At 42.3% G+C, this 25,670-nt stretch overlaps 1 protein-coding gene across 5 annotated transcripts in view; it reads right to left on the reverse strand.

Annotated features, from left to right (window-relative positions):
- ATP2B3 (ATPase plasma membrane Ca2+ transporting 3) overlaps nucleotides 1-25,670 on the reverse strand; it is a 132,733-nt gene that overhangs the window by 60,851 nt on the left and 46,212 nt on the right. For all 5 annotated transcript variants that reach the window (XM_072124017.1, XM_072124013.1, XM_072124014.1 and 2 more), the window contains exon 3: nucleotides 20,126-20,458. In XM_072124017.1, the coding sequence (XP_071980118.1) occupies nucleotides 20,126-20,327 (202 nt within the window). In that variant the 5' untranslated portion in view covers nucleotides 20,328-20,458. The remainder of the gene's footprint in view (nucleotides 1-20,125; nucleotides 20,459-25,670) is intronic.

The following is a 25,670-nucleotide window of genomic DNA, read 5'->3' on the forward strand; positions in this document are numbered from 1 at the left end:
ACAAGATTTTGAGATCAGTCATTGATAGGAGATTGATGGCACCCAACACCTATCAGCTGTTTTTATGTTGTCCAGGGGCAGCTATCTTGCTAATATCAGCTGATCAGCGGTGACAAGGTGTCGGATCAGTGACTGGGTGTCGGAGTTCCCCTAATCTCTAATTAATGACCCATCATAAGGAGATTGCCCTCGGATCAATTGGTTACAATCTGCCTTGGGATGTCAGTACAGGCGGTGCCCTACTTAAGAACACCCGACTTACAGACGGCCCCTAGTTACAAACTAACCTCTGGATATTGGTAATTTACGGTACATTAGCCCCAGGCTACAATGGTCATCTGTAACAGTTATCAAAGGTGTCTGTAATTAAGTTGTATTGTTAATCCTGGTTGTTAGGACAACCCAACTTTTTTAAAATCCATTTGTCATAGAGACAAAAAATTCTGTGTGTGTGTGGGGGGGGGGTTTACAATGATAAAATATACAGTTCCGACATACATACAGATTCAACTTAAGAACAAACCTACAGAATCAATCTTGTATGTAACCCGGGGACTGCCTGTACTGTACTGCCCGGCACTGAGAGCCCAACTTTACGTGGATATAAATTCCCAAAATCCAACATTTGAGGGCAGAAGATCCAGGCACGTGATGATTAGATTATATTTCCTAGAGAAAAGGATGGTTTGAGAGTGTCGATATTAAAGTATTTTCACACTGTGTGGACCTCTGCTCGCTGGACAGCTGGAATTATACGCTTTTAAGGATTGCGTCTTTCCTACATATGTGACACGTACGGAACAACTCACCTACGGTGTGGCTGAATGAATACAGACCTACAATTAAACTAACTACCGTGCCCTGCTACACCCACAACCTCTCATTTCTGCCGAGAAGGATTAATGGGTTTATGTGGAAAGGATAAAGATTTTATCCTGTAATACAGAGTGAAGGTTGAGCGTTTAGCTCTGGCTTCCCAAAGCGGACAATGTCAGTACAAGTCCTGTGATCCCTTTATCCATAGATAATACTTCCACTGTCCATGGCATCGCTGAGAACTAAATGCCTAACACTATTATTAGATATTCTGTGTAGTCTTTATTGTATTTATATCTTTCTGGAGAAGCAGAAGGGTCTCCAATATGGCTATTGTTACAGATCCCATTGGGATTGCCTCACTGACTTTCTAGCCAGATCAGATAAGGGTAGATGGGATCTTTACTTAATTTGATTACCTATCATCGGCAAACATGCATTAGGGTGTGAAAGCATAACTTCAAGATGGGAACCCTAATACAAAATATGTTATTTGCCATCTAAGGCTCTTGGGTCTAGTTATGAGAGCATCCTCTCACCCTTTTCAAGTTAATATATCTTTACCTGATATGCAGCTTATCAAAAGTGATCATCAGCAAGTGTGACCGGCTCTATAAAAGCAGAAGTTTGGAATTATTCTGGTCTGGAGCATTTAGGTATGAGTTATTATGATGCCAAAGAGGGAAGATACTATCAAGTGAAGGAATTATTGATGTCCATCTGTCTTATTAACACTAGATATAAACATCCACATGACAATTCCCATGCCTCTACTTGAAAGGTCTTAGAGTTTTAATAGAGAATGGGCACAAAATCAATTAAAATATGGTAAACCATGTTTTTCAGGGAAGAAGGACAATGGCCCAAATTTATGAAAACGAGTGCAGTCTGTACCAGATTCATCACACAATTTAAGGTGAAACTCTGCAAGGGGTTTCCCATGTATACTGGAAACTGTTACGAGTCAGACAAAATCAAAGTTTTCTACTTACCGGTTAAATGCCAACTATTTTTATTATACTAAGCAATATTAGACTGGATCTTGCGGATCGGGTCAATACGTCTAATTAGGAGAGTCCACAGTGAATACGTTTCTGTAGACAGACATGTTTTATACCATAAATATAGAATAATTTACAGTAAGGGCTTAGTATGGATTGATTCTATTCTCGTGCAAGGGCCAAAAGTCCCTTTCCCATGGTTTTACCTGTACTCAAGATGCTACTAGGGACCAATTACTCTCGCTCTCCATACATATTCACCATGTTTGGCAACTTTTGCATTGCAGGAAAGCTCAATACCCAATATCCACTCACTGTCAATAGTCTTTAGGTTTGATTAGGTGGGGGAGGTTGAAAATATGTTAAATTGTAGTAGAGCTAACAAGATGAGTAACAGATTTCTGCCAAACAATGGCAGAGATTTCAGCCAAAGGAAGTTGATAGATTATACCTATACATTTAGGTTGGTAAGTAAGTCCATATGTCTGCAGAGGAGACTTGGAAACTGTTGGCATAATGACAGCAAGCAGAGATTTTGACAATTCTGAAGTCCCATGAACCCTAGCACCTTCTTGGTGACAGTCTCTGATTCTTTCTCAGTAGCTGGGAAAGGTATTCATCTGACACATATTTTATCTAGGCAATTCCTCCCATATTGAACAGGCCAACTTTTTGTGACACTGAATCAATATGAAAGTGGCTCTATAAATTGATAAAACATATTCCAGCCACATTGAAGCCATTTCATCTCCATCACAATTTCTTGCATCCATTAATTTTAAAGGGGTTATATGTCCAATCTGACCACTCACAACCTGATGACAGGTGAGGTGCTGTTATCGTGGCACACAACATATTGGGGCTTATTTACAAAGGGTCTGCGGAACGCACTTTCGTTGGATTTCGGAAACTTTCGGGATTTGCGCCGCTGTGACAGCTATTCAGAAGGGGATTGTGTCGCATGCGATCGGATTTTGGCACAATCGCGTCGGCTTTCATGCAACAGAAATCGGGGGGCGGGCCATAGGACAATCCAACGGATTTGGACTGAGCGTGGGATTTAACTTTAAAATTGTGTCACAAGACAATACACTTACATGCACCAGGAAGAAGAAGGTGAATTTTGTTGGACCTGATTGGGGAAGCGACACAGGCAGGAAATCGGGCGCACGATCTAAGTGAATCGTGGCACAATGCATTCCAGTCGGACATTCCGGATCGGGGAACGTGCCCCATTATGACTTATAATGAATTTTCATCTGATTTTACAGTTTTATTGCCAGATATGTTGACCTAGATCATATATATACACTCACCGGCCACTTTATTAGGTACACCATGCTAGTAACGGGTTGGACCCCCTTTTGCCTTCAGAACTGCCTCAATTCTTCGTGGCATAGATACAACAAGGTGCTGGAAGCATTCCTCAGAGATTTTGGTCCATATTGACATGATGGCATCACACAGTTGCCGCAGATTTGTCGGCTGCACATCCATGATGCGAATCTCCCGTTCCACCACATCCCAAAGATGCTCTATTGGATTGAGATCTGGTGACTGTGGAGGCCATTTGAGTAGAGTGACCTCATTGTCATGTTCAAGAAACCAGTCTGAGATGATTCCAGCTTTATGACATGGTTCATTATCCTGCTGAAAGTAGCCATCAGATGTTACAGGGTACATTGTTGTCATAAAGGGATGGACATGGTCAGCAACAATACTCAGGTAGGCTGTGGCGTTGCAACGATGCTCAATTGGTACCAAGGGGCCCAAAGAGTGCCAAGAAAATATTCCCCACACCATGACACCACCACCACCAGCCTGAACCGTTGTTACAAGGCAGGATGGATCCATGCTTTCATGTTGTTGACGCCAAATTCTGACCCTACCATCCGAATGTCGCAGCAGAAATCGAGACTCATCAGACCAGGCAACGTTTTTCCAATCTTCTACTGTCCAATTTCGATGAGCTTGTGCAAATTGTAGCCTCAGTTTCCTGTTCCTAGCTGAAAGGAGTGGCACCCGGTGTGGTCTTCTGCTGCTGTAGCCCATCTGCCTCAAAGTTCGACGTACTGTGCATTCAGAGATGCTCTTCTGCCTACCTTGGTTGTAACGGGTGGCGATTTGAGTCACTGTTGCCTTTCTATCAGCTCGAACCAGTCTGCCCATTCTCCTCTGACCTCTGGCATCAACAAGGCATTTCCGCCCACAGAACTGCCGCTCATTGGATGTTTTTTCTTTTACCATTCTCTGTAAACCCTAGAGATGGTTGTGCGTGAAAATCCCAGTAGATCAGCAGTTTCTGAAATACTCAGATCAGCCCTTCTGGCACCAACAACCATGCCACGTTCAAAGGCACTCAAATCACCTTTCTTCCCCATACTGATGCTCGGTTTGAACTGTAGAAGATTGTCTTGACCATGTCTACATGCCTAAATGCACTGAGTTGCCGCCATGTGATTGGCTGATTAGAAATTAAGTGTTAACGAGCAGTTGGGCAGGTGTACCTAATAAAGTGGCTGTCAGTGTATATATACTTTTGACCATCTACCTACATTAGTAAAAAGACTAATTAGAAGGAAGTAAAACGTTAATGCAGGATCAGACTACATATTGTTGATTGTAGTCTGTTACCATGGAGATACACCGGGCATCTCATTTCAAGGCAACACTTATTTGGTTATATGGAGCTCATAGGGTAGATCTTCTGGCTTGAATATAGAGCCGTCTGTAAGAGTGGAGACCTACCTGTACTTTACACAGACAATGTATTGCTACACATCCCCGGCAAGGTGACTATTTACCTCCATTACTCCCAGTGCCATCTGAGAAGACTACTCTTCTCATTAATCATCCTAAACACACAGGCAGATCGACCTTGATAATGACAATTAGTATGATGTAGTTTTGCTAGGAACTCGAATTCCCTGTAGAAGCTGGAAGTATCATAGCCACAGGCTACCCACCAGCAGCAACCTGAGATATATATATTTATAAATGGATCTGGCTGACATTTTGTTGGAGCTCCGCGAACACAAGAGACGTAAAAAGAAGAAATCACGATTTCCCCTGAAGCTAAGATATACATTTTTCACTCAATTAGCACTAGTCTAAATTGTACTCCTCTGAGACATCGGAATATATTAATATTTAGAGAAGTGCTTAGAAATGAAACAAGTGCACTTATATATGGCACAATTGAGTCCCAGGACTGTTATCGCAGGGTCAGGGCTCTGCCATCAGATGATATGGGAAATGTAATTATTTCACGTGTCTTTTCCTAAAGTTTATTGCGGATGAGGATCCTCCATAGACATACTTATCTACTCTTGTGTTTCTTCCCAAGCAATGTATTAGGTATTAAAAAGGGATTATGACCTGAATGTCCCAAACAGGGTCAACCCCAATACCAGAAACAGCAGGACCCCTTTGTCCTAATAATGACCACAGCAGAGCCCCATAGATATTTAATAGCAAAGGCCTAATTATCAGGCCTGTCTCGCATAATATCATCCAATAAGCCTTATACCTGTAACTATACAGTGCCCCCAAAACATAGCCAATATTTCCACATAATATCATTCAATAAACCTCATACATGTAACTATACAGTGCCCCCAAAACACAGACAATGGGGGTCATTTACTAAGGGCCCGATTCGCGTTTTCCCGACGTGTTACCCGAATATTTCCCATTTACGCTGATTTTCCCTGTATTGCCCCGGAATTTTGGTGCACGCGATCGGATTTTGGCGCATCGGCGCTGGCATGCACGCGACGGAAATCGGGGGGGCATGGCCGAACGAAAACCCGACGGATTCGGAAAAACCGCCGCATTTAAAAAACAAAAAGTCTTGCGAAGCTTGCACTTACCTTCACTCAGCCCGGCTCAGTGTACTTGAGTGCGTTCCGATGCTCTTCCGCGGAAGAATGGGCTGGATCGCAATGGGCCGGGTAAGTAAATCTGCCCCAATAAATCTGCATCTATAACTGTAACAACAGGGGCCTATGACAGTCCAAGCCACATCCATCATGTAAACCATTATAGGCCCTGTCACACTGCCCCATATTATAAACCACTGAACTTTATGCCATTGAAACTACACAGTGGCTCCATAATATGGCTGATATTACCTCATAATATATCAACCATAAAGCAGCCATATCTGTAACAGCAGGGCCTGTATGTCATTGCCAACCACATTTCTCCATCAGGTTAAACATACAGCCCACATAATAAGGCCCTGTCACACTGCCCCATAATAATCCACTGCGAGTGTAACTATACAGGGCCTCAATAATATGCCCAATATTACCTCATAATTTATGAACCAATAAGGCAGCCATAACTATAACAGCGGGGTCTGTATGAAAGCGCCAACCCCATTTATCTGTAATGTAAACCATAGAACCCCCATGATAGAGACTGTCTAAACCTAATACCAGTGTTACTACACAGTGCCTCGGACAAACTCGGACAAAGCTGAATTTTAACAGGTCCACTCTTCATTAATCATAAAGCACCCATGCTTTATGTAGCCCCTGTAGCAACGGGGCCTGTATGTTAGTGCAAACCCCATTTCTCTATAAAGTAAACCACAGAGCCCTCACAGGGCCTGTCACACTGCCCCATAATATAAACCACTGAACCTTATATATTTTTAAATATAATATATATTTTAAATATAAAATATACAGTGCCCCAATAAAGTAGTAATATTACCTCATAATATGAGCCATAAAACCAACATACCTGTAACAGTGGGCTCTATATGACAGGGCCATCCATATTTCTCCATAAGGTAAACCATAGAGCTCTCACAGGGCCTGTCACACTGCCCCATACTATAAACCACTGAACCTTATATTATCAACAATGAAAATATACAGTGCCCCCATAAAGTAGTAATATTACCTCATAACATGAGCCATATAACCACCATAACTGTAACAGCAGGACCTATATGACAGGGCTAACCACATTTTTCCATAATGTAAATCATAGAGACCTCACAGGGCCTGTCACACTGCCCCATAATATAAACCACTGAACCTTATACCACTGTAACTTCACTGTGCCCCCATAATATAGCCAATATTACCTCATAACATGAGCCATAAAGCCACCATAACTGTAACAGCGGGGCCTATATGACAGGGCCAATTACATTTCTCCATAATATAAATTATAGATCCCTCATGTAGAGGGCTTCCATAGCAGAGCTAGACCCACTGTACCAATAATGTCAACCAGAGAGCCCCAAAACAGCCCAGCCATAGTATGCCAGACACATCACCTCATAATATCAACTAGATAACCTATACCAATGCAACTACAGTGCCTCCATGTCAGGGCCAGCCATATTACTATTCCTAAACAATCTTCCCCATCTCGTTTTCTCCTTTTGGTATCTCTCCTTCTAGCTTGAGCAGGACATTTTCTGTCTTATGGGGTCACTGACCCTCTTAGTATGCCACAACATCAAACTCTAAGGTCAAGAACCTCCAGTTATTGCTCTGTACCACTTTTAGGGCTTCAACTCACTCCCGTTACATCACAACTATCTCATTTTCTGACTAAAATGAGATACCTCGTTGTAAGAGAATCCATTGTAGCAGACAGATAACAAGATGGGCCCAGAAAGTTGGGCCTACAGGTTAAGTATCTATTAACCTGAGATGCTGTGTTTGTCCTGGGATCACAGGGACTCTGTGATGAGATGTTAGGCTCCGAGATTAGGGGATTAGGATGTGAGAGGGAGGGTTTGGAATTAGATTTGGCACAGACGTCTGTGGAAGATACGGAGTTGCTTGATTTCTTGGCGGCCATAGCTTTTATGGATTGAGGTGAAGATGTGTAAATCGTATCACAAATTACATTGGGAACCATTTAAAGGGAATTTTATTAGTTGTGCGCTGGTGGGATGTGACCACTGTGGGCAAATTTTAACCCCTCCTACTGAAATATTAGGAAGTAGTTAATATATATGTAGGTAATTACTTTCTATGCTACTATGTACAGTATATTAGCTCTTATACTGCTGTTATACTGCACTAGTCATGCAAACTGTGTGTAATAACCATTCTAATGCAGTATGAATGTAGGTACGGTAATTTTGCTGGATTTAAACACATGATGATAATACAAGGGTTGAAGATCAAATACTTAATCCCATCAATAGCCCTATACACTATAGCAGGGCAGATCTGTATGTAATCCGAGTATTGAACAGCAGCCTACGAGCCAGTCAGTCTGCGCTATGCATCTCTCCGCCATCACCTTGACTTGTCCTTGAGACTGCAGCAGTCTTCTGCTTTGCACTGGTGAAACTCGACACATATTTCTTTAGCCGGAGCTGCCGGCTGCAGAATTTATTTTGTAGCAGATACTGAGCGAGATGATAAGACTACAACTGTGCTTTTCTGTCAGACGCCGCTGCAGCTGTAATAGTCTATTCACACATTTCGGTGGACAGAGGAGATGAGGCTGGGAACAAGCGGAGGATTCCAGGCAATTTCATGTTTTATTTCAGATGTAGATTTTAAGCTTGGAAATTTAAAGAGACCAACATACATTAATACCGTAATGGGGTTCTCTGCCTTGGACAGTATCTTTTTTGTTTTTTTCGTTTGGACTCCCAGTGATAAGCTGTAATAAGGGATTTTGACTTTAAGAGATCAATTCCCCTGGAACTGGATCTACATCCCCATAAATCAATTTTATCTTATATTCCCTGGCATCAGATGCGGCGTGTCCTGCTCCGCTGGCCCCTCCCATCTACTCCTCCTCATGTCTTATGCCTCCTTACTATTCAGCAGTTCATGTCATGTAACTGTCATCAAGGGTAATGTCATCAAAGGTCCTGTACCCTTTACATTTGCAAAATTTGCAATGTATGTATCTAATGAGATAAAACCACAGAAGCCTCCATGGATTTCTACCCCTATCCATCCTCCATGGAGGCTGCTGTGATTTCATGTGCTCAGATACATACAGTTCAGTATAGAACGGGTACAGTTTGCTAATGTTTAGAGGCTAAAGAACCTGAGATGATGTCACTCTGGTCACATGACATGAAAGTAACACAAGGCAGAGCCGTCAAAATAAGTGGGTGTGGTTAACTGGCAGCCCAGGAGAGAGAAAAGTCAAAGCCAGAAGACATGAGTCAGAATAGCTAATTTACATATCAGACAAATTAAGGTACAGTGCCTTACTGGCAGCTAAGTTTAGGTAATATGGGGAGGACTTGTAATCCTTTATCTGCAGGCATTGTTAGTCAGGGTGGTAAAATTCTGGTGACAGGTATTCTTTAACATTTGTTTTGGGATTAAATGTTTTTTGGGCTAGTTTTAGAATTATTGATGATTTTTGGATTTTTATATTTTATATTAAAATCAATGTATAAGATACTAGAATTGGTTTAGGATTCAAATCAGACATATTTAAGTTTATATTTAGGACTAATTTTTTGTGATATATTTATATAGAAGTAATCTTTATGTGGATGCATCTGCCGTGTGTTCTTTCGATTGGGAGGAGAGGTAGAATGGGAAGATACCATTGGTTATTTTAGATTGTGTGACCTGGTATATTTAAGAACTGCGAATGTTCTGCTAAGTTTATGAATGGGAGTTTTTTCTGAATAGTAAGCCTCTATTGGCTTATTTATGTTATGTGATGGAATATAAGATTAAATCCATTAATGGTAGGCTCAGCAAAATGGTAAAGCTCCTACTGGCCATTTTAAATTACATGACTCGGTATGTCTGTGGATATAGATTTTGGGGGGGAGAATCCACAGTGTGTTTTATACTAAAAGTTACAGTTAAAAATATTTGTTTAGCGTTTTAGACCAAAGGATTATAGATTATGAAAAGAATCTTGGAAGATTAGGGACTATCGTGGGAGTAGATACTGAAATATGTATAAGTGTATGTATACTATATAAAGTCATTATAGACCTACTTTTTAACTTGCGTTGCTTTAAACCTATATATAGGGCTGGGGCGAGAGAGATGGACAGGATGGCTTTTATAGGAGAGTGGAGGAGGTCCTGCGGACATTCAGATAGCCATTAGGGGTTACAGTGTGAACGTGAATCTACTCTGTTCATTCCGCTCTTCTAGATGTGAATGGTGGAGGTTGGACTGGATGCACATCGTCATTGTACTGTTTCTCAGCCAAGATAAAAGGAGTATGAACACCAGAATTTTTTATTTACTCCCACAGGAGATGCTCAACCTTACATCGTTACTACAAAGACTACACAGTGCATGGAAATGCTGAGTCCTCCAGGGTAAGAGTTGGTCTACAAGAAAGAACACACTCTATGAAATCTGAATTAATAGGACAAGAACAATGGGTTTGTTTCGATTTTTATGGACTTTGTAAATGGAAATAGGAAGGTGAAGTGGAGCATAAACCAACTTCACATTGGTACCTGAGAACCCAAACACAAACTTGGTGAAAGGTACTAAAGAATTATCTCGACTAAGATGAATGTGACATTAATGTTGAGATCTAGAGATAAGTCAATATATTAATCGCTACAGAGGCTCAGAGTGAATCTGGCGATTTTCAGGCGCCGAATCAATTCCAAATATATTCAACTCACTTAGGACGAATCTTGTACGAGCAGAAGTATAACAGATCTGTATGATATCAATGAACTGTGGATGGAATATGTTATTGTCTCTTTGCACCACGTCCGTTACAGTTTCGTTATTATTGTTTTAGTGAAAACTGAAAACTAACTAAATGAGGTAGGAGCTTTTTATTAAAAAAAAATGTTTTTGGGGACTAGAGATTATATTCCCAATTTCAGAACAATTAAAGCAGCATTAGTTCTAGCCAAACAAATTGGGCGAAGTTTCAGCAAATCAAATCTTGAATAATGTGCTAATCTCTATTGTGGTCCATGGCTTAAAGACACTTAGGGTATATGGGCCTCCAAAGCAATCCTTCTTAGACAGAACTGTTCTGGACTGGTTCATTTGGAGAAAAAGTAAAGTAGAATAAATTGAATAAAGATGCAGGTCAATCAAATACAAATTATAATGCTACCATGTTGCCATTGCAGCTGCCAAGGGGCCCACAGTGTCAGTGGGTCCCAGCATCTGCAGTATTGGGTGTGTATCTACTGGATGTGTTTGTGGTTTGTATATACTATATATAGGTGTATATGATGTATGTATATTTGGTGTGTATTTATTGTATGTATGTATGTTTATGATGCATTTGTGAATATGGTGTGTATATGCTATGTGAGTATATAAATATCTATATTTTTTGAGGGGAAAGTGGGCCCCATTCAGAAGTCTGCTATGGGGCCCTTTCCCTCCCAGTTATGGCCCTGCCTGTGATTGTACTATTATTGTAGCCATCAAGCTCCTCCAAGTAGTATCGCCATATAAGGGTCTAGTTAAGGCACAGACAAAAGATTTGAGACAAATAAGGCAGGGGCTTTAAACCCATATTAAAATTCTGATCTTATTATCAATAAATGTTTGGATAACTCCTAGTGAATTTGGTATTTTTTGGAGTTTGCTGGTTTCCTCTTGTTTGGCATTGACACCTTGGAGTCCCTTGAGTTGCCATATATGTAATGCAGGCACCACCTACACTCACCGGCCACTTTATTAAGTACACCTGTCCAACTGCTCGTTAACACTTATGGGCAGACTGATTCGAGCTGATAGAAAGGCAACAGTGACTCAAATCGCCACCCGTTACAACCAAGGTAGGCAGAAGAGCATCTCTGAACGCAGAGTACGTTGAACTTTGAGGCAGATGGGCTACAGCAGCAGAAGACCACACCGGGTTCCACTCCTTTCAGCTAAGAACAGGAAACTGAGGCTACAATTTGCACAAGCTCATCGAAATTGGACAGTAGAAGATTGGAAAAACGTTGCCTGGTCTGATGAGTCTCGATTTCTGCTGTGACATTCGGATGGTAGGGTCAGAATTTGGCATCAACAACATGAAAGCATGGATCCATCCTGCCTTGTATCAACGGTTCAGGCTGGTGGTGGTGGTGTCATGGTGTGGGGAGATTCGCACCATGGATGTGCAGCCGACAAATCTGCGGCAACTGTGTGATGCCATCATGTCAATATGGACCAAAATCTCTGAGGAATGTTTCCAGCAACTTGTTGAATCTATGCCACGAAGAATTGAGGCAGTTCTGAAGGCAAAAGGGGTCCAACCCGTTACTAGCATGGTGTACCTAATAAAGTGGCCGGTGAGTGTATATTCCCTTCCCTGCTATGTGAGATCCCATATCCAAAGCTATATTGAACTCCCATAGCAGTGAAGGTAATATTGTTACCTTTTGTGGCAAAACCCCTTTAAGTCCATAAGAAAGAGGCAGCAACTAAAGTTTCAACCAATGTAATTATGGTCTGTTACATTTAGGAAAGGTACAGAGAATCCTATATGGACAAGACACATCTTTATTGTGGAAAGAATGTCATACCATGTCAGTGTCAGAACAGGCATTTCAGAAATAAGTTCCATGCGGTTTCCCTTGTGTAGCAAGACAAAGGAACCTGAGAGTCTGAAATTACTTAGCAGATGCCCACAGCTAGCCAGCATGTAGACCAGGAACATAAGGTCTCCTCTTGTCAGGTGATGACATATAACCGAGCATCTTCATCACGGTTTTCAAAGCGGAGCAATATTTTATCTGAGCATATCATTTATGGGATTTTTTTTCCAATTATAATGGATAACAAAGACATTTTTTTTTCTTATTTCCTTCATAGGACTCCTCTAAACCAGACGTGATTAACCTCTAGAACGATTCATGGTCATGTAGACACGGTATAAGTAGGCTCTGAGGAATTGTGGTATGACTGTACAACGGGCACAAGTTCTGAGAACATCTAATGGATGTTTCTTAGGAAAAACAGGACAAAATACATTGCTTTAAATAAATGCGAAGATCTGCCCTAGATGAGGCTGATGGGCAATGACCATCGATGACCATCCTTGGTAAATACACAACTAACTACGGATCTTTTTGTTTTGTAGTGGATAGTTTGTAGTTTAATACAGACATTGATAGTTACCAACCCAATGGTACAGTTTACTCCTTGTATATGAATTGTTCCCTACTCGCAGCTCTCCATGCAGTCAAATGTCAATCAATCTCTAAGAATGGAAAAGAAAAAGACCGATAATGGGGCCTATGCAGTTCTGGAATGGACTCTAGTATTTTCTGCCCATTACTATGTTACGACTTGGGCTCTGCAGCGGAAAATTTGATACCACCGGTCCCACCATGTCTCTAAGACACATATTGTCGAAAGCACTAAAAATCGTCATTATGTATAACATTACCATCAAATGTTTGTTAGGAATGAATTTGGAGACAAACATGTTTTGGGAGCTAGTGTAGGAGTTATCCTATATAGATCTCCTCATGTGGGAGCCTCAAAATAGGGACAATTTGGAAGGATAGAAGGACGGGAAAATTGGTTCCAACTGAGGAACAGTTGGGAGGCATGGACGACGGCCCGAAAGCTTTGCCAGCAGCAGATGTGAGCTTAGTCTTCCTGTGCCAGTATCGGCAATGATAAACTAGACTATGCTATTCTCTACGTCTGGCTCACTAGAATACCTTCAGCAATTTACGCAGAACTTTACAAGACAATATAATATATGTAAGAACTAGAAGATTCTGTGAAAGACTACTGTTCCTGCTTCATACAATAATTGCACAGAAATTACATGCATTCTGGAGATAGAAGCCCTATATCTTAAAGTCATAGATATTGACACAGTCATAGTCATTGTCACAAGGATATCATCACAACGTCTGGTTACCGGTCTGGGCAAAACATTGTACCAACTCCATTCACCATAAGGATTGTGGGTCCTTTCCCTTTTTTCTAAGTATTACCTACATGTTACCTACTAATAACTTGGATTGTCCTAAATTTTCAAGGATAGTCCCTAATTTTCAGAGACAGTCTCAGCAAATTCAGGCATGTCCAAGTCCAGAGCTTGGTTGACTAATTCCATTGTTCTACCATAACTGATAACATCTAAAATGTCAATGGTGAACCAGGGCCTGGTGCAACTACTACCTTTAAACTCCTAAAGGTAAATCATTGGCATTGTCCTTTTTGTTTTATAAGTAGCTTCCAAATTGAATGTGATTTCAATTCTGCAATGGGACCATGAGGTGACCCCTCTGGAGAATAGAATATTGTTCGGTTGTATTCACAACCTATATAGTTTTGTGGATATACAGAATTCCACTCAATTCTACAATATCACCAAGTACTTCTTGAAGATAAGAACCGTGAAGCTCCGTGAGATCAAGCATATGACTTCATGAAAGTTCGAGAACTCAGTTGAGATATCTTATATTGTTAGACACAGAAGCTTATCCGGGAAATGAAAGATCCACAGAGAGAACGTTCTGGACATGAAAGAGACCGTGGAGCTGAAAACACCTTTAAGAACAGCACTCACAGTCCTAAGATCTTGTATGTTACAAGACCAGTCTACGTGGACACTCATCTTCTGGTTGTAATGTAATCTCTTCATGTTATAGAATTCCTGTTCATCAAATCTCTACCAGGTAATGTGTATATGTGGCGCTAAATTGCAAGTTCATGTCCTAGTAAATATTATTCCAGCTGTTTTGGCGTAAATGGTAGATTTTTGCCCAATTGGTATTAAAATGATTTGCCACTTGACCCAACATGACGTCTTGTTCTACCGTGGGTAAAATGTATAATGTACCAAAGCCAATCTAAGAGGTTTGGCATGTGCATACCACCTCTGAGAATGTATTTGCTCTAGAAAAGGATGCAGGGCTTGTAGAAGTGGCACCTGAAGGGTATCCAGCTATGAGGGGGATGCAACTAAAGTCTTATGGGTCCTAGGCCAAAAGTTTAGCTTAAGGTGCTCACAAAAGTATTTATCATGCCCATCGGTACCTTGTAGTAGCTCACATTTCTTAAAATAAAATAGGGCCTTAAAAATGTTTAATTTGTAAAGAAAATTTTATGTATTTTGGAAACATATCACTGAAATATCTTTGATACAGTGGCTTAGCTCTGTGGTGAATACCTCTATAATACGGCGTGAGAAGTAGTGAGAATGGAGTAAAAGGAGAATATTGGAACCAGCACGGCTGCATATTTCTCCATTGCCTGAGTTATTTCACTATATACTTACCAACTGCTAATTCTGCCATTAAAAGGTTAATTATGTCCTAAAGGGAAGTGGGGGGTGGGAATCTTATTGCAGTAGTAAATCTCAGTGCACAGGTTGAAGATTTTACAATGTTTAAATTGCTAGAAGGCAAAGGAGATCAATGTGTCATATGGTTATGCAGTTTTGGACTGGTCACAACTGCAACCAGTGCATAGTTATGCCACTGGGGGTAAGGTATTTTACTTAAAAGTTGGATTATATGCAATTTTGCTATTGGAATAAAGGTTTGAGCAGTTACGTACCAAATGAGGCAGAGCTAATAAAATGTGAGATGAATGAAATTTTCATTGGTCCTGCTGTCATTTTAGACACATCAAATTTGGCTCTGGCCTCTCATTATCGGGCGGATCGGCCACATTGTTGGCATATCTATGGCCACTTTCAGAGGAGTATTATTACGCTTGGAATCATTACGGAAACACAGGATTTATTTCAGAGGAAAATGTTCAAAACTTGAGACTACCCTCAGGAATTAGAGACAGTAAGTAGGTCAGTGTAATAAATGTGTTACTTCAAAGAATATACTTATTTCTGGTCCTGTGAATCGAGGCTCTCGACAATGCAGTTTATATATCAAAGGGATCTGCTAAACAAACAAAAAAAACTCCTTATCTATAATTGGGAGGTAACAATATCAAAGACTTAATAGAACCTGGGAACAAGATCTGTTTTTCAACAGTTAATAAAGAAAGGCTTTGTGTCAGCAAACTGGAGGACGGACAGACAGATTGAGGACTTGTCAGATAGTCTGGAGGGTGATTGGAAAGACGGTATCATAGTTGGACAGATTGGTGGGTGGCTGGAAAGACTGGTGGATAGTCGGACAGTCTAGAGCAGTGGTGGCGAACCTAAGGCATGGGTGCCAGAGGTGGCACTCAGAGCCCTCTTTGTGGGCACACAGGCATGGTGTTGCATGGTATTTTCATGGATGCCCAGAAATCCCAGAATTTGCTGGACTTAGTGCTATCTCAATCTGCCACAGGAGGAATGAGAAGATGTGGGCAGTTCTAAATTATCATTGTAGCTCCCGGCTCCAGACCTGAAAATTGTTCCTATTCAGGGCAACCTGAATTTGTCCTCCTTCGTTCTAATGTATTGGTGTACTCAGGGTACTGATACGATTGAAAGCTATGACAGAGAAGGCAGAAAGAAGTACCTAAGAGGTTTGTCATCACTGGTCTAGAGTGTGGTTGGGAAGAATAAAGCTTGTCTGGAAAGACTGGAGCATAAATGGAAAGACTTAAGGGTGATCAGACAGAATAGAGGGTAGTCTGATTGGCTGGAGGGTCGTCACAGACAGTGAAATGTGGTTCAGATAGACTGGAGGTTGGTTGGAAAGACTTAGTCGGAGAGACTGGAGTGGGTCTAAATGAAGCTTGTCTAGACAGCCTGGAGAGTGATGAAGGGTGATCTGATGGACTTGAGGGTAGAAGATAGAACAGAGTATAGTCTGATATACTGGATGGTAGTCATGAAAATTGGAGTATCTTCAGAAAGACTGATGAGTTGTCTGACAGGATCAAGCATGAACAGATTGGAGGGTTGTTGGAAACCATGGTTGTTAGATGGACTGGAGTGTGGTGAAACAGACTGGAGTACAGAGAAAGAAAGGTGGCTGTTTGGGTAGACTGAAGGTTGGCTTGAAAGCCTAGAGCCTAGAGTGTTCGGAAGACCCCAGAGTAGGTTACAAAATTCAATTTGTGGCTTATTGGACATTGTGAACAGTGGTTTGACGGTCAGAGAGCAGACAGACTGAAGGGAAGCAGGACTAACTGGAAAGTGGTCAGAGTGACTGGAGAGACTATATGGTGGACAAGCACTCTGGAGGGTGGTCAGACAGACTGAAGGGTGATCAGGTAGGTAGAGAAGAGAATAGTTATAATGTATGAAGGTTGATCAGAACTCTTGGCAAGCTAATGGTATGGACTGCAGAAAAAATAGAACTCAGCACTCCAGGCTGCCTGACATTTTTAATATTTAACTACATTAGTTATAATAAGGAGAGTATCCAGGAAACAGAAGCAGATGACTTAGCACACGTTCCTAATAGATACCAATAGATGGAAGAACTGAAAGTAGGGTCTGTGTAAGAGAATGGTGGATAACACTGGACATCTCGTTTAACGCCATGAAGAAAAGGGTCTTGAAAAGTTTTGAGAAGGCAATGCTAATAATCAATAAATACAGGTTTTTCTTAATAAATGGGAAAAGTCACATAACAAGACCATAAGACATGGTAGGGGGAGCTACTGAGTTTTCCCCATATGAAAGGTCTACTCTGATTATCCAATTTTAAAGCAATACTTTATGGGGTTTGCTGAGGTCAATTGTGAACATACAGTAGATGACATGATCATCCTGGCAAGTCCAAATGTAAAATGTGTTTGACTATAATTATAAGTTTTCTGGGCTCAACTTGTACAATAAGTATGTAACTGTGGTGGCTAACACTGCACCATCTAAAAAATAGGCAGAATAATAGGAACCGTAACCGTTCACATTCCATATGTAGTCAATACTATCTTATACTAAAAAAAAATACTTTTTGTATCTCTAAATCCATCGCACCTTTGTTCAATATATTTACGTTACACGTTAAAATAACAAAATAAGCATCCCAGTCCACAATGAGCCCCACCATGGAGATTGGGCATCCACCAATTATAGCGGCCGCTTCCTACATTTGCTTGCTTCCTACACCACATATATAATCTTACAGCTACTTCCCAATGCAGTTAGCTCCCTCTAGTGGTGGCAATAGGAAACCAAAGGTTTTCACTTTGCTCGTATGATCTGGAACTTTTATGCACCCATATTCTTCTCTCTGTAGAATAAACTGTAACCCATAGATACAATCTTTCTAAGATGTTACATAGTTTCCTTGGCTGAACAACGATACAGCCTGTAGTCACCTGTTGCTCACGTCCTCCCATAATATTAAATTGATGGTGAGACACAACTTCATCAAGACACGAGTTTCACGACACTATAGGGACCTGTTGACTTCACTTTCTCGTTTACTGTTACTCCGCTCATGGTTTCATTGAATTATATGGACATTGCGTGTCTCTTGATAATGGTCCCGGGGGGGATAGAAATGTCTATTTTCTGTATACAAGTCATTTATAAAACAATTTTACTGCATATCGGTGATGAAGCTGAGCTGTGCCTTCTGCAGGGCCATCATATGCGGCACAAGTGATATCATTGGGGAATGATGCGCTGCCATACAATTCCTGGCAAGATGGAGCCTTGGTTTAATTACTATGTGGTTTATTGAAATGGCCTCCTTATTGTTGTAATGTACTTCCAGGTCAAAAGCTTAATCACCATAGCGGGTGCATTAATGGGGTCCAGTAGTAGTCATCCAATATCCTAAGCCCTGGCAGACAAGCCTTTCCTTAGAGGAGGGAATGAGGAAGTGAAATCAAGTGGCCATCTATGTAATACATGCAGCACATCCAGTGTTCTGCACAGTTTCCTATATGATCGGGCAGAGCAGAAGCGCTGTGCCTCATCATTAAGTCCATGGAGACACACAATTTAGATTCTAGACCCTAATTAGAGAAGCTCTTCTGCTACGTAGGCTTCCTGACCTCTCACTTCAGTGATTGGGGTGATTGCTCCTTGATTGCTCTGCCTGATCATAGAGAGAACTGTTCATCACCTGTTCTGTATAGAGTTTTGGAGTAATAAAACACAGCTGCCGTGTAGTTTTCTTTATCATTAACCCCTTCACTAATCTAGACCACTAAATCTGCTGATTTTTTCAAGATCATCAGGTATACTAAAATTTACCAGTCCACTGCCCCTGATGACCAGAAATATAATTTTATACATAAAAATGAATGTACCATTCTAGGCCTTAGTCCCCTATTTATATTAAAAATTGACATTAACCCTTTCACTGCCCAAGATCCTCCAATCTCCAAGAAGCTTGAATCTAGTACCCTATGTAGCTAGTGAATTCGGGACTAGCGGGGGCTATAATATCCATACAGCCCAGAGCCCATGGCAGTCTTCATCCGACTGATTGGGCTAGACCTGGACAATGCTATCAACCTGAATGCTATGTGGTCAGGGGCCTCTATCAATAGTTATTTTAGGGGCTTTGTCTGTCTTAACTTAGTGATCGCTTTATGCAGGCTCCAGGCTGCCCCACACCAGCTACAAAGGCTTAAAGGAAACCTACCATTTGATTTCATGCATTATGAAGCAAACGTACCTGGAGACTGTTGTAGCTACACTGATGCAGGATCATATCTTGGTTAATCCCTGAGCTGAGTGGTTTTGCTGGAAAAACCATTATAACATTCAGGACCTTGGGAAAGCTGGGTCCGGCTGGCTGACATAAACACAGTACACATTGGAGCTTATAATTATGGAGGTTAGTCAAGACATAACTAATCAACCTGAGCTGGATCACTCATACACAGCAGCTGGGGGATAGTGCAGCAATTTATTATTCTGTCTGGCAGGGAGAACAGTGATTGCATCATCATCTACTGCAGAGAAAAACTCACTGCTAAGACAAGCGCTAAACCATGTGCTGAAGGAGCCGTAGAAGGGGCAGAGCTTCATTATCATAATGTTATATCTGTTTTATCAGCAAAACCACTCAGCACAGGGATTGACTAAGACATGATCCTGCATCAGTGTAGTTACAGCCTTCTCAAGGTATGTTTGCTTCATAATGCATAAAAGCAAATGGTAGGTTTCCTTTAAAGGGAACATTAAAGGAGGGAAATGAAAATGGGAACCTCATTTTATGTCCTCCCTATAGTTTAGTACAAAAAAAGTTAAAAATAACACAAACTCTTTCCTGGTAGGAGAATGCATGTCCCTTCTTCTTTATAAACCTCTGTTATTAATGATTGAATTACAGAAATTTTAGGAAAAAAGCAATCTGTTGTTCAAGTAAAAGAGTTGCAATATCAGACACAGCCTATAGACAAGGGTGGCGCTGTTTCTGGGAAAAAAAGACACTTTTTTCCCCCTAAACCTGAATTGCAAGTCAACAAATCACTCATAGTCACCTATATAGAATATTTGGACAACATGGGGGTTCCCTACGTTACCTTCAGTGGGGGAAGTCTTCAGTCTCCTACACAGGCCATTGACATCACCGTAGCTATCTTGTATTTTTTGAATGGCCTCAGCTCCTCGCAACTCCATGAGGGAGCGCAGCTCCTGCAAAGTGCAGCCAAAACCTCCGGCATGGTTCTGTTCTCTCCGTTGGTTCTTTGGGTAAAAATCCACTGAGCTGTTCAGATCTCCCATCTTGAATAATTGTTGTTATTTCCTGACCTAGGAGCGTAGGTGTCGGCGTGAAGGTGAGCGGGTTTTGTTTTCCAAAAGCAGCCGCCACAGTCTGCACTGGTATCAGTGGGTGTGCCAGATAGATGATGGGCCTGGGAATACAAAGATATAAAATGAATATAAAAGGTACAAAGTAATCGCCGTATTAAAAGTAATATCCCTTTACAAGCAATCTGTTGGTGATTTTCACCAGCCGTTAGGTACTGACCCTGGAGATTCATGTAATCATACATTAATAATAAGAATCTTTATTTATATAGCGCCACCAAATTCTGCAGCGCTTTACAAATCATAGGGGACATATACAAATATAATATTACATTACAGAGTACAAACTAGTGATGGGTTGTTCGCGAACGGCACAAAGAGCCGGCTCGTTAGCGTGAACGATGCGAGCCGGCTCACCTCAGTGAGCAGATGGCTCACTAAACCCCGCCCTAAACGGCTCACCACGCCCCCTTTAACCCGGTAAAAGTTAAAAAGTGGTGTGGTGTGACTGACTGGCCTGGGGCTCCCTATTATATATTTAATAGTGAGCCGTTCAGGAGCCAAAAGAGCCGGCTCTTCTTAGTGAGCGGAGCCTAATGCGCCAGCTCGCTAAGAAGAGCCAGACTTCCCATCACTAGTACAAATATATGGAACAATAGGAGTCAGGGCCCTGCTGACATTGGTGTACATTGTTTGTAGCAGCAGGACTGTGAAACATGGACTTGTGAAACATTGAACTAAACTGCTGTGCTCCAAAGCCCTTGCTTGTGGAGCATGTGTAGGAGGCTTCTAGTATACTATACTATAGCAGTTAAGGGTAGAAGCATGGGTTGTGGAGCAGTGTTGGCAGCAATGGCAGATTACCATATGGGTTTTTGGGGTGGTCACCCAGCCCTAAGGCTTCTAAGGGGCACAGGGAAGCTCCAAAGTTCCCATATGATAACTTGAGCTTGTAAGAAATCACAGGACTGCAGTGTTTAGCAGCCGCTGACAGTTCCCAGCCCAGGGAAACATGTCACAGCAGCCCCTCTGCTCCCCCTCCTCCACACAGTGACCAGACTGCAGCATGAGGAGGTGGAGCTACAGTGATGTCTGGAGCACATGAGAAGCAGCAGCCTGAAGGAATGACAAATCCGGATCCATAGGCAAAGAAGGAACATGACGGTGGTAAGGAGGACCTATAACGCCGGAATTTTATGTGATAGTATAGATGTGAGATGATGGTCCACTTTAAAAGGACAGAGTAGGTGGTATAGTGTAGTAATGTGAGAAGGGAGGGGCTCAGGAGTAGATGTCACTTCCTATCCGTCTCTTCTTAGTGAGCTGGCTCATTAGGCTCTGCTCACGAAGAAGAGCCGGCTCTTTTGGCACCTGAACGGCTCTCTATTAAATATATAATAGGGATCGCACACCACACCACTTTTAACCCAATTTTATTGGGTTAAAGGGGGTGTCGTGAGCCGTTGAGCAAATGAGCCGGATCTTTGACCATCTCTACTCCCTAAAAGCACAGAAAGAAACATGTCCCTCCCACCCGCCCTGTTCTATCACTAGTCTACAACTGGTTATTTACCTATTACATATATAATGCTATGAAAATGATTGTGACTTTTATTTGTTGAACTTTGATAATGTTTATCTTGCACCATGTAAAATTCTTAATTGACTGTTGCATGATGAGAGAAATTGGGACTATCCTCCGAAGCCCAATGAAGGGCGATCCTGTATGTCAGGCAGCTGTGGATTGGGATATTGGTGAATCCCACCCCTAGCATGTCACCTGACTCCTCCTCTATTTGTTTTATTACAGTGATTTAAATAAAGCTGTGGCCATTTCACCCATTGGGGGTCATTTACTAAGGGCCCGATTCGCGTTTTCCCGACGTGTTACCCGAATATTTCCGATTTGCGCCGATTTCCCCTGTATTGCCCCGGGATTTTGGCGCACGCGATCGAATTGTGGCGCATCGGCGCTGGCAAGCACGTGACGGAAATCGGGGGGCGTGGCCGAACGAAAACCCGACGGATTCGGAAAAACCGCCGCATTTAAAAAAAAAATCTGTCACGGAGCTTGCACTTACCTTCACTCAGCCCAAGCCGGTGAACTCCAGCGCGTTCCGATGCTTTTCAGCGCAGCAGCGCCACCTGGTGGACGGCGGAGGAACTACCTTAATAAATCCCGGCCGAATCATCTGCTGAGAGACAGTTCTGTCCTTGACTCTTGTCCTATATTTTTGCTTATCTTATGTTTTTGGCCTAACCAAGGAGCCATCAGAGTCTTCTTCTCAGGACTATTAGTAAAAACATTCTGTCTCCCTGTGCTATGTGTGAGAAACAATATATAAAGTTTTGGGGAAGTGAATTTATGGGGAGATATTCAAGCTAACCTATAGCATTGCAGTATTTTATCACCTTTTTATGCCCCTATGCAGATGGGGCATTAGCTGTGTGCAAATAAAGTTTGTGACTCTGCATTTTGTAGACTGGTTGTGTCTTGGTGTGTGCTTCCATCCCGGTACTGTGAGCCATCTTTGGCTAAAAAGGGTTAATTCGAAGGATAAGGACTGTTTTGAGTCCTAGATAACAATCTTTTACAGGACACATTTACGTACCCCGTCCCTGGAGTTCACCAAAAGTGCATTGTCTTTGTCCGACGATAATACACTGGGCCGCGATTCACTAAGTTTGTGCATCCGATATCGTGCATGCATCGAAGGTGAGCAGCGCGACTCATAGTAAATGAGCCCCATTGTAAGTTTCTGCCATGCCTGTGCTCACTTTAGGTGGATTTTTGGAGTTGCTTTGTGTGTGTTTCACTCAAACAGAAGCTTATATGTAGTGACTGTCACTGCTCAGACCATTACATCGATTTAACCCCCACTCACAGACCTTTTATCACACAGGGTCCCCCCGCCCCATACTTGTACTGCTTGTACTACACTACCTGCATATTACATTTCCTCCCCAGCGCCCCCCACAGCCACTTCATCTCCCTCTCTATTCAGAACCATAGATGCCTGGGTCCTCTGTGATTTTATGACCTACTGCCCTCTGTTCCCTTAGGGTATGTTCATTTGATGAATTTTGGAACAGATTTTCCCTGTAGAAAAATTGTCCCAAATTCCTCTCCCATTGTAGTTACTGTGAGACCATATAGAAGCAACATATCCTACATTTTGAGAAAAATCTAGGCTCATGGTGTTCATAATATAGGACATGTCTGTCCAAATCCCGGCTGGAAAGCTAGGAAGCAGATTTTTAATTGGTATTTAACACAAATCTTCTCTCTGAACATAGCCTTTCGGTGCCATAGGACATTCCATCTTCATTTGCTCCTCTGACAGTTTACTCACTCCACCCGCATCCCCTTGGTCAATGCTGCCCCTTTGGTTACTGTGGTAGAGCTGTGTACCATCCATATTCAGGTCACCTCTGGACCAATCATTGACCACGGAGATTACCTCCACAGAAATGGCATGCCGTGTCATTGACCAGTTATATTCCATTAGTGTGGAGGTTAATACTGAGGCAAATTGGTCCAAGAGTGACCTGCCCAGATTTGCTAATGGCCCGGACCTGTAGCCCACTTTTTTTTCCCAAAGTGATTTCCCACTTTTGCATTAGGAATGTTAGATATATGATTGTCGTGTATGCCGAGATTGCAGAACTAGGTGAGTCCCTTCTGTGATCCAGGTCAGCATGTTGCTCTTGTCTGTCTGGGGCAGCACAATCATGTAAATGTGTAATGTCCCGCAGGACGGGCTTTTACTAAATTCTACACCCAGATAACTTCCTGGTTGGACTCCATGCCACCTTCAAGCTCATAAGCACCTTTAAGGCAGGGTCACTTCTTTAAGAGCCATTGGGGCAGATTTACTTACCCGGCCCATTCGCGATCCAGCGGTGCATTCTCTGTGGTGGATTCGGGTCTTCCGGCAATTCACTAAGGTTCCTCCGATGTCCACCAGGTGGCGCTGCTGCGCTGAAGTTCCCCGGAATGCACTGATCTTCACCAAGCCGGACCAAGTGAAGGTAAGCACGAGCACCGCTACACTTTTTTTTAAAAATGCGGCAGTTTTTCCGAATCCTTCGGGTTTTCGCTCGGCCACGCCCCCGATTTCCGTCGCGTGCAAGCCGGCGCCGATGCGCCAAAATCCGATCGAGTGCGCCAGAATCCCGGGGTAATACAGGGAAAATCGGCGCAAATCGGAAATATTCGAGTAACACGTCGGGAAAACGCGAATCGGGCCCTTAGTAAATGACCCCCATTATCTCCATTATTTACATGCTCAGCTCTCATACATTAATACCTTGATGCCACCTACTGTCTACAGAGAGTGTTTATATCTCATGTTGTTAACCTGACACAATTTTGAATGTTAAATCCCGCACGTTGACCGAATCCGTCGGATCATCCGTCGGCCGGCCCCCTGATTTGTGTCATGTGAAACCCGGCGCCGATGCGCCAAAATCCATTCGCGTGCTCCAAAAACCTTTTCTAAATGCGGCGCACACTGGAAATCGTCAGGTATGCAAACGATAGTGCGGACCCTTAGTAAATGAACCCCTATGTCTGTAACTTTTGTAACATTCCTGAGGCTTTGCAGACTGTCATTGGCTTGCATTCTAGAACTGTCTAGACAGACCAAGTCTATAAAAATGGCCTCTGTCTGGGGTTCTGGGTCTCTGTTCTGAGATTATGCTGTGATCAACACACTGCTGATTGCTACTGATTGTTGTGCTGCTAATTCAGCAGAGCCAACCCTGCTCCTTGAAGATTATTGCCAGGCTAGCTGAGTACTGGCTCAGGCTGAGGTACTTTTGTTCCTGCTATCTGGAGCTTTATGCTCTTGCCACAGCCATCCAACTGACTGCCCTGCTAGCTCTCAAAGAGAGCAGTTCTACCTCTCAGTCAGTGTTTCCCGCTGATGTTGAAGTTCTCCTAATAAAGAAACCGTGTACTTACAATATCTCTGTTTGTTGTGTGTATCCCTGGCCTGCCACTAACATCAAGGGCCTCCCTTTTACCATATGCTAGGAAACTAACATTCAAAGTATCCCAGAGCCAAACCTTCAAAGTCACGCAGCATCAGGGATGTAACTATATGATAGTATATAATAGAGCACATCCTCCATTCTTTAGTGGTGGACCCCTGGCACTGTGGGCCCCAGAGCAGCTGCTATGGCTGCACCCACAGCTAAGCCACCATCAAGCCAGCCACTCCACTCCTAGTACTCCTAGAAAATTGCTCTGTGAATAAGAAAACACAAGTTGCCAAGAGAAATTCTGTATCCGGTAATTGTGACCAGACCTTT

This window comes from Engystomops pustulosus, chromosome 9, assembly GCF_040894005.1.
Source record: "Engystomops pustulosus chromosome 9, aEngPut4.maternal, whole genome shotgun sequence".
Lineage (NCBI taxonomy): Eukaryota > Metazoa > Chordata > Amphibia > Anura > Leptodactylidae > Engystomops > Engystomops pustulosus.